Here is a 9,912-nt window from a genome sequence, read left to right on the forward strand (position 1 = left end):
AAAAACAAAAAAAACCAAAAAAAAAAACCAAAAAAAAAAAAAAAAACAATGAAATCAGAAAGCAGACTCCTCTTCCTTAGTCTGGGCCAGTCAGCATTCCCTCCACACCAGTCACCAAGTTGAATAGATGCTATTTGTAAATCACCTGTGGCTTCTAAACCTTGCCACCTGGTGGCAGCAGCGAGTTCCTAGTCTGGAACACAGGAAATCCCCAGGTCTGTGGAGGTTCAGAGGTAATTCCCCCAAACCATCCTCTATGCCTATGCCAGTGGAACCCACATTCCGGTGAGAGAGGACAGTAACAGAGGAAACTAATAAGATAATTTCAAGTATAGAAGTAATGGGAGCCTACTGATTACATAGTCAGAGAAGGGACATTTGGTCCAGCCCTATGGGGAGGGGCCAGCCACATAAAAAGAGGAGGTTTCTGAGTAGAAGGGTAATTGGCAATGCTGCTACACTCAGAGGACCCGTTCGGGCGTTGATACCCCCTCGACCTTACGGGTTTATACGAGGAGTAAATGAGAAGTATGTGTGTAAAGCAATTAGGCCTTTATCGGGTGACTTGTGATCATCTGTTTTGGTTGGTGGTGGTGTTGAGGATTGAACCCAGGGCTTCCCAGATGCAAAGCACAAGTTGGAGTACTGAGCTACTCCCCCAACCCCTCATCACCAATTACTAAAATGCTGTCTGTCCCATTATTTAAGGTTTATGTGTGATCCTCTAAAGGTTCACATCTTGCATTTCTTCTCTTTCATTCATAATGAATCTTTACAAAGATTTATAAGTGCCAACTTCATGGCTAGATCTTGGGGAACACGAATATGGCTCAAGTATAGGGCTGTGGTGACTGGGGTCTGAAAATGGAACTTCGAAAGATTTTATTTTTATTTATTATTTATTATTATTACTATTATTATTATTTGGTTCTAGAGATGAGCAAGTTCCCCAGACTTCCTCCTGCTGAGCACAGAACCAGCATACCCTCCTCTCTTCAGCCCAAAGAAAATGTAGATGCCACCCCAGGAGGCAGGAGACTGGTTTCTTTTCCAGAAGAAAGGGGAGGATGACCTGAAAGTGGCTGGAAGCCATGTAGCTCTCTCTGTGCTCCTCCCACCCTGTTCCTCACCTAAGACCTTTGCCCATATGGGCAAGGTGAGATGGTGATTTGAGGCAAATGCCCCCCCCACCGGAACTAGTTTTGAATAAATTATTTTTTCTTTTTAGCAAAATAAATGGCCTTTCATTTGGTCAGTGGTGAGCAAATGAACTTGAATGTATGACAAAATGGCCAGTAATACTAGCACTCAACAATGTTCTAGAGCATGGTGGAGAACCCGTGGCACGCATGCCACAGCAGGCAGGCAGAGCCTTTTCTGTTATCAAGCAAGCCAAGTCCTCCCAGTAGCTCAGCATCAGATAACAGTTGTTTTTTCTAAACTAAAACCTCAGGATTCAGATTTAATCGCAGTGTTGGCACTTTGCAATAAATGAGTGGGTTTTGGGTTGCAGTCTGGGCACTCTGTCTCTAAAAGATTCACCATCACTGTTCTAGAATCTTCCAGGTCTTTCTGATGTTCCAGTGGGAACAAGAATTGCAAATGCCTGATGGTGGAGGTCTGAGGTGTGGTTAGCAATCCATAGTGGCTGTCCGTGGGATGAGAACACCCCGAGATGTTGTGGGCGGTAGAAGCCAGGGGAGTAAAATAACCATTTTGCTTTCTGAAAGCACCTCTTGGCAGCAGTCTGAATAACGGATGGGAGGTGATGAGAGTAGAAGAAGGAAGATCACTTAGGGGAAGATGAGATGGTTTGAGGAGGAAATTACCAAGGTCTAGACGGAGGGGACACAGTGGCGCCACAGGAGGACCATAACAGCTGTGCAGGACGTGGCCTCTGTAGGACCGGGCTGGTGCCGGGGGAGGGAGGAGGGAGAGAAACGATGCCCTAGGATTCGGGATCGGTGGTGTCACTGCCCTGGTCAGATAGAGAAGGAGCAGAGTTCAACGCTGGTTACCTAAAATCTGACATGCCTGCAGGGTCTTCAAATAATTTATTTCTCCTGAAATCCATTTTTTCACTCTAGTTTCTGCTTTGGTGATCAGCCTATCAATTTTTGCCATTTACTGTGACTTTTCGCATTTAAATCTGTAGCTGGAATTTATTGTGATTTTAGTGTAAAGGAAGGATGTTTTTATTGTTTTACAAGCATTTAAACATTTAGATCAGCCACTTCCTTCAGTGATTCAAAGTGCTACTTGGATTACATAAATACTTATGTGCACAGCCCTACATGCTATGAGCTGTTTCTGACTATTCCATTCTGTTCCCTTCATCTAATTATGTCTAGCTTTTTATGTTTAATGTATGATAGTACTAATTTATCTTTCAACTTTGTTTTTCCACTGTTTTTTTTCTTTTTCCCCCTTTGGTTTTTTGAGACAGGGTCTCACTATGTAGTTGAGACTGACCTGGAACTCACTACGTAGTGAAATAACTCAATGTAAAAAATTAACGCATGTGCAATAATGCCATATAATCTAAGAGAGCGTAAAATAAAAAGTAAAAGCACTTCAGCCCCATCCACATGCCTTTGACTTGTCTGAAACCAGCCAATTACTGTGGTGTTACGTGTGTGATCCTCCCGTGGCTCCCTCAGCTTTCTTTGATCAGCACGAGTCTAACCATGCTCCAACAGTAAACTGGATTTGTTTCAGTTTCCATATTTTCATTTGGCTGTTGTCTGAATCCTCAGATCCTGGGCTGGATGGCTGGGTGCCAGTCCAGTGATTCAGCTGTCTGGGGCCAGGCACTGCGTAGCACTCATTTTTCTGTCTTGGACATTAAAGGCACAGCCACCCGAGTGCTCCATCAGCTTGAGGCAGAACAGCCCCTGCCTTACTACCTTCCACTTTCAGCCCGGCTCCACCCTGCAAACTGGCCTAAGCTAGCACAGCACTGACTTCGCAGGAGTCATCAGCCCCCTGCTGTTCTCCAAGAAGGTCCATCTATAATATTTGCAGAAATATCAGGTTTGGGTTTTTGGTTTTTTAAGTGCCAGTTTTTGACCTATGTGTGCTACCCTTCCATATGCACATTTTTCCTATAGGACTTAAACCAGACTAAGTCGGACGGCTTCGCTTAGATATCTACAAATTTCCCAGGTTGTCTTATATTGCTTTACAATCCCAATGTTTTTACATGAGATAAAGTGCAGAAACAGTAACCAATTAGCCTAAAATCAGCACAGTAGGCATGCCAGCTCTGACTTCCAGGGCAACTCTTTGCACTATCTTATCTGATTTTATGTTTTCAATTTTCTTGAGAAGAGGGGGTGTCACTATGTTGCCTGTGTCAGCCTCTTCAGTAGCTGGGGCTATATATATGTGCCACAGTGCCCAGCTTCTAGTAGGAATCAAATTCAGGACCTTCCACTTGTGAGGCGGGCAGTGGCACCACTGAGGTAAATCCCAGGCCAAAGAATTTAAAAATTGCTACAGTTAAAATTTTTCTCTAAGAAAAAAAATTATTCTCTAAGTTCATATACAAAAAAACTACAGTAGTTAACCTTACCACAAAGTATCCTCTCCATTCTTTCTTGTGCTCAAAAGCTAGTTATAGTACAGAAAACCTAGGTGACCACACCTGTTACCCCAACACTCGGGAGGCTAAGGCGGGGCTCACAGCAAGTTTGAAACCACCCTGGGCTCCATAGTGAGTTCAAGGCCAGCCCGACCTAAACCTCAAGAACCTGTCTCAAAAAAACAAAGAAAAACCAGGCCTTACTCTCAGACTTGAACAGCAGTTCTGACTTACTAGAGGGGCCAGCAGAAGGAAGCACTTCCTCGGCACCATTGGTTTGAAACAGGGGAAGTTCAAGAGGCTCAGCAGGTAATACTCTCTTTACCATACCCCAGGGAAGTACAGTCAGAGGCCCTACCATTCTGGGTTGAAACTGAGCAGCCCTTGGGCCTCAGTAATTGGCTCATACACTTTCTGACTGCTAGAGGGCTAGTCCGACACACACCTTTAGGCAATTCCCACCTTAACAAAATGCCCACTCCCAGTGAGGCCACTTCAGAGGAGAGGTTTAACTGTATGAACCACAGAGACGATCACATACCCAGAATTATAGATTTTTTTAATTTTTAACATCCAGAGTCTGTAATGTAAGGGCAAGAGCTTTCTCCAAAACTCAGTTTTATAAATTCTCAATTGGCTGATGAGGCCAATAGGGATACTTCTTCTTGTCTAATTTGGTTTCTGGGAAGACTTCATTCAAGTCCTCGATGGTCATCTGCTCAAATGGAATCATGTTCTTTATTTTCTCTAGCTGGAAAGAGTAGAAATGTGTCAGTAAAGGGAAATAGCGCCACAGAGATGTAAATTAAGAATCCAAGGCAGGTTACGGCCAATGAGTGAAGGATGTGTGGCCATAAGAAAGAGAGAAACGTATCATGGGCAGAGGCCACCCCAGTTGTTCATTCTCACCTGCTTCTCATATTCCACAATCCGGGACTGTGAGAGAGCCACAAACTCAGCACAACTTTTCACCTAGAAGCGAAGAGAAAAATTCTGTTCTGAAGCCAAGTTATGCCCAGACTCCAGGCTCCCAAGACATGAGGGCTCTCAAGCCTGCCCTGGCTTTCCTGCCCACCCCCCACTACGGAGGAACTCTCACTTTTGGGAGCAAATCACAGCTTCTCCCGTCACCCACAAATGGCTCACAGCACCCAGTCTCCAAGGGGCTGCTCACTGAGTGGTCAGGACAAGCCCTGCGACCGCCAAGCCACACTTCTCTTTGGTGGAACCATCTGGGTTCCAACATTTGGCCTTCAGTGCTTTCAAGAGAAAAGGCATCCCAGTACCGCTTGGGTAACTTTTCTACCTAACTCCAACTCCTTAATTGTTCTTAACAGTTCTGTTGAGGTCTAACTACCATACGATAACATGAGCACTGCTTTGACATACACATCTACTTATGAAGCCATCACCACCTTCCAAGATGCGATCACATGTATAGCTCCTCTCCCTGCCATCCCCAGGCAACTACTGTCACTATAGAGTAGTTGCAGTCTCTAGAGATCTATACAAATGTGGTCATATATACTACGTAGTTTTTTTTTTCTTGTTGGCTTCTTATACTCAGAATAATTTTGGACTTATTAACGGGTGATTCTATTACTGTCAACTCCTTAATTTGCATGTTAATTCACTTTACCTTAGCCTAGCTGCTAAGGAATACAAAACTGTCCCTATTAAGAAAATTTTATGGTACATGCTTGTAATCCCAGTACTCAGGAGGCTGAGGCAGGAGAATTGCCCCAAGTTCGAGGCCAGCCTAGACTACATAGTCAATACTAGCCTGAACTACCTAGCGAGACTCTGTCTCAACACACAAAAATTTAGAATATATAAGAGCATCATCCGATCTAGAGATGGTGGGGGAAGGGAGGAGAAGGGAAGTTAAAAAAGAATTAAGATGTGTTATATCACTCAGGAAGCTGAGGCAGGAGGATCACCATGAGGTTTGGTGCCAGCCTAAACTACATAGTGAGATTGTCTCAAAAAAACCAAAACCAAACAAAAAAGATGTGTTATGTTCATGTACCAACTTACCATGGTGAATGTAATCATTATGCAGTACAAACACACACTAATACAAATAAAAGTAATTTTTAAAAAAGGATCAACCACTTACATCTTCCTTTTCTTCAGCATCCACCAGCGCAGTATATTTATCCTCTGGCACAGGAACTTTCAGGGCGTTAAACTACAAATACAGACAGTGAGTTGTTAGCAGTACACCCAGGAGTCTAATGAAAGGGGTCAAAGGCTGCTGTTCTTCACAGGTCACATTAAAACACATTCTCCACCCCAAAAGAAAACTGCACTACTAACGTTTCCTGTACCTCCAGCGTTGTGTAGTGGAAAGAGTATTTTACTGGGAAGAGAATTAACCAGGCATGGTGGCATACACTTGTAACCCCAGCACTCAGGAAGCTGAGGCAGGAGGACCGCCATGAGTTCAAAGCCAGCCTGGACTACATAGTGAGACCTTGTCTCAAAAAAAAAAAAAAAAGAGAAACAAAAGGGTTTTCTCAGCCCTTTCACTAACTCAGGACCTTGGAAAATTCTTTATTACAATGAGCTTCAGTTTCTCACCTGAAGAAAACCAAAAAACAAAAACAAAAACAAAAAAAACCCAAACAGCTGGAATCAGCACATTTTAGAATCCTGAAGAAATTCTGATTTTCTTCATTAACACTGTCTGGCACAAAGCAGGCCCTCCACGAGCATCCTCCAATGAGCAGGCAAATTAACCTTTGATATTGAGACTTAATACGTATCAAAGGGAGAGGGGTAGAAAAGCAATTACAGCTGTAAGGGACAGGGAAAAAAGAAGAGTAGAGAGGAAAACAGGAAAGAGTAGAAAAGCTGACAGTTCGTACCAAAGAGACAGGTGGGAGGCTAACAGGGAACTCAGGAAGTGCAGGGCAGGCACTTGACAGACCTCTGGCTCCCAGGAGATCGCCTTATAGTGCTCTTGCATGAAGACCCTGAATTTCCTGCACCTTGTCACTATTTAAATCAAGGCCTTTGGCTCCAGCTTTTCTAAACTTTTTTGGGGATCTAAGTGTTAAAGTTAACATCGCCCTTCTTTCCTGGCTATCACCTTAAACATTTAATTATCCACCTTCTTGCTCCTCCCCCACCCTCAAGCCACATTACAAGACCCACTGCTTTAGCTATCTTAAATCTCACCTTCTTTTCAAAGTCATCCACCAAGCCTGCCTTGGCCACGTTGGCCTTGTAGTAAGCCCAGTCGATCACTGGTGGTTTCTCAGACAGAGCAGCCAACCTGCTCACAGAGAAAAGCAGAAGTTAGGACTGTTCCATGAACAAGAGGAAATTCACACAGAAATTTCTCTATTCTTTACTCCTATAGCCTGGAGCGCCATCAAGCTTTTCTTTTGCAGCACCATCATGAAAATCAAAACAAGCTTTTATTTGGAAAATGTGTAGGTTTATTTTTTGTCAGAAAATTATCAGAGTGATCCTCCTGCCTTAGCCTCCCAGGGCTAGTAGTCATTTTTTTGCAAAATGTGCTTTTAAGTGCTCCCAACAGGTTTCCATTATATACTGTTCTGAAGCTGCCCAAAAAGCAGCTTGGTGGATGCTGGGCGTGGTGGCGCATGCCTATAATCCCAGCACTCAGGAGGCCGAGGCAGGAGGATCGCTGTGAGTTCGAGACCAGCCTGGGTTACATAGTGAGTTCCAGGTCAGTGTCAACTACATAGTGAGACCCTGTCTCAAAAAACCAAAAAAAGAAAGAAAGAAAGAAAGCAGCTTGGTGGAAAGATGTCCACAGAGATCTAGGTCTCAGATTAGAAGGCTCCAACAATGGCTGCAATAACTCCCCTCAAGGTTTTGAGTCAGGTGGACCATTCCAAGGAACAGAATGTATTACTTTAAACAAAAGAGTAAGAGAGTCATTCCTTTCTTAGTATGCTCATACTTTGTAAATTGAAACTGTTGGCTTTAGTTTTTTTGTTTGTATTTGTTTTTTCAGTCCTTAAGATTAGCTTTCTAGAATGCCTCAAGAATCTTCTCCTAAAAAAATAAAAATAAAAAACAAAATTAAAAAGTAAAAAGGGCTGGGGATTTAGCTCAGTGTGCCTCTGCCTGCTTTGCAAGCGCAAGGTCCTGAGTTCGATGCCTGATACCAAAAAAAAAGAAAGAAAAGAAAATTATCAGAAATGCCTGTGTAATTCTAAAACATCCATTCTAGATTTGGTAACAGGTCTAGGGCTCCCTCAGAAACATACTGACCTGGAGCTGAGGGTCTCATTCCAAGACTTCAGAGAGTTAGCAACAGCCTTTTGGTTTGGGGGTATGATCTCCCCAAAAGCTACCCAGTCAATGGCTTTTAGAGCAAGTTTGCGCCCAGCCATCTTGGGATCCTAGAAAATAAATAAGTCAAATTAAAACAGTGCTCTTGAAGTATCCCCTGAAGGAGAGCATTTAGCCACACACAAGTCTTTAAGAAAGAGATCACACCAGGGATGATGGTGCAAGCCTGTAATCCCAGCACTTGGGAAGCAGAGCAAGAGGATCACTGCAAGTTCAAAGCCACCCTGGGCTACACAGTGAGTTCAACACCAGCCTGAACTACATAGCAAGACCCTGTCTCAAAAAAATAAAAAAGAAAAAGAACAGCACCCGTTGAGCACTTGGGATATCTATTTAGCAACTAGAGGAATTACAATTACTAAATCAGAAAGGGAGGATGGCTTAGCTTCTCAAATTCAAGCTCTGCAACCTGGACTACAAATACAGTATATTCTTTCCTACTAGACTGCCCTTCCTCTATCTCCCAAATCCTTAAATCCAGCACTCTACTTATCTCTCTCTCTTTGTTCTTTGGTATGAGGATCGAACTCAGGACCTTGCCCCTGCGACACAGGAGGCAGAAGCACTGAGCTAAACCCCCGCCCTCACGCCATGTGTTTTTGGAAATATCCACCCAGATTGTTTATTCGCTTATTCTCCAAGTACACAGAACACAGCACATACTAAAATTTCAACAAGGTTTACAGAGCACACCGTGGGAGTTTCTTCATCTATAAACTGAGTATCTGCTCAGCTTTGCTCAGAAGGCCGCTGAAACTACCAAATGAAACTGTGCACATAACTTTTGGTATAGTTTTATACAAACTTAAGAGGCTGTCCATTCCCTCCCTACCAGACTGGTAAGAAGGCTCGGGTATGACCAATGTCTGATTATCTCTCACAGCACTGGCCGTGCATTAAGACGCATTCAAAACATACGTTAACGAGAGAAGGTGGAAAGCGGCTGCAGCTTTTAAATCAAGACAAACTACGGGAAAAATAGTCAACTTAAAACTAAGGAAGATCGGGGTCAGATATTAGAAGACGGCAAAGTCAAGGGTCTCTACAAACTGTGGATTTCCAAGGGAGGACGCAACCTTCCTTCGGATCTTGAAAAGTTATCAAACACCTGTCTCTTTCATTCCTTTCTCGGGTCGTTAGTCTCCTGCAGGGGAGGGGCGGGGTTAAAGCAGTTAATTTTTAAAGATGGCAGAGAACTATAGACCCTTTGCCAATCACCAGACGAGTCTTAAAAGGTTGCTTTGTTTGTTGTTTAATCGCGAGCCTAGAACAGGTCATGCGCGTAGGAAGAGCCCGATGAAAATCCGGTCACCCGGGACGTGAGTACTGCACTTGAGAAGCCCTGCACACCGCACACCCTGGAACTCTGGAACCCTCTAGAGAAGGGAGGACGCAGCCCTGCAGCCTCCGAGTCTCTCAGCAACTGTGTCCGTGTAACGTTCTCCCAGAACCCAAACTGCACTACCGAGGTAGCTGGGCTGGGAGCGGACGGAACGAGACGGGTTTCTGGCAGCATCTAAAAGAGCCGCGACCCGGTCACAGCTGGGGCCCGCAACCTCAGGCGCCCAGGAGAGGTGAGAAAGAGACTGTGAGGTAAACCGAGTCCTGCGTCCTCGGTGGGAGCGCAACAAACGTCGGTGCAAGGTCTGCAAAACGTACAGCAAGAGGAACTGATCGGGGATCAGATTCAGCGTTCCAAGACCCACTCACCTTCACCGACCCCGCCAAACTCAGTCCCCAGCGGCAAGTAACGGAAGTGGGTCACCGGAAGGGCTTGCCCTCGGCCAACCACAAAGTTCAGGGCTTGGACTTTGCGTCACAGATAGGCCAATACAGACGGAGGCTGGTCCCGGAAGTCCCGTCCCCGAGGGCGGGCGCAGCGCCTGCGCTGCTGGGGTCTCCGCTAGTTGGGGGCGCTCCTGTCCTTCTCCCCCTCCTATGGGCCGGCCCGGCTCTCCCTGCGGAGGAATGGGCCGACCCGGCTGTGCGCGGGCAGC

At 44.9% G+C, this 9,912-nt stretch overlaps 1 protein-coding gene and 1 long non-coding RNA gene across 3 annotated transcripts in view; one reads left to right on the forward strand and one right to left on the reverse strand.

Annotated features, from left to right (window-relative positions):
• Positions 1–1,053, forward strand: part of LOC104866608 — a 2,734-nt gene extending 1,681 nt beyond the window's left edge. The window contains exon 3 of the long non-coding RNA XR_781491.2: positions 935–1,053. This is a non-coding gene — a long non-coding RNA (uncharacterized LOC104866608). The remainder of the gene's footprint in view (positions 1–934) is intronic.
• A 3,068-nt stretch (positions 1,054–4,121) lies between these two features.
• Positions 4,122–9,723, reverse strand: Atp5pd (ATP synthase peripheral stalk subunit d). Of its 2 annotated transcripts, none has more exons than XM_010630758.2 (6): positions 9,626–9,723; positions 7,835–7,965; positions 6,767–6,863; positions 5,703–5,774; positions 4,493–4,555; positions 4,122–4,334 (listed from the first exon to the last, which is right to left on the reverse strand). In XM_010630758.2, the coding sequence occupies exons 2-6, from the start codon at positions 7,954–7,956 to the stop codon at positions 4,203–4,205; spliced, it is 486 nt and encodes a 161-aa protein (XP_010629060.1). In that variant the 5' UTR covers positions 7,957–7,965; positions 9,626–9,723; the 3' UTR covers positions 4,122–4,202. The 2 variants fall into 2 exon arrangements, with proteins under 2 accessions (XP_010629060.1, XP_010629061.1); XM_010630759.2 differs by lacking the exon at positions 9,626–9,723 and adding an exon at positions 9,575–9,622.
• Between the last annotated feature and the right edge of the window lie 189 nt (positions 9,724–9,912).

The sequence above is a fragment of the Fukomys damarensis genome, unplaced genomic scaffold, assembly GCF_012274545.1.
Source record: "Fukomys damarensis isolate Sample0158 unplaced genomic scaffold, DMR_v1.0_HiC HiC_scaffold_23, whole genome shotgun sequence".
NCBI lineage: Eukaryota > Metazoa > Chordata > Mammalia > Rodentia > Bathyergidae > Fukomys > Fukomys damarensis.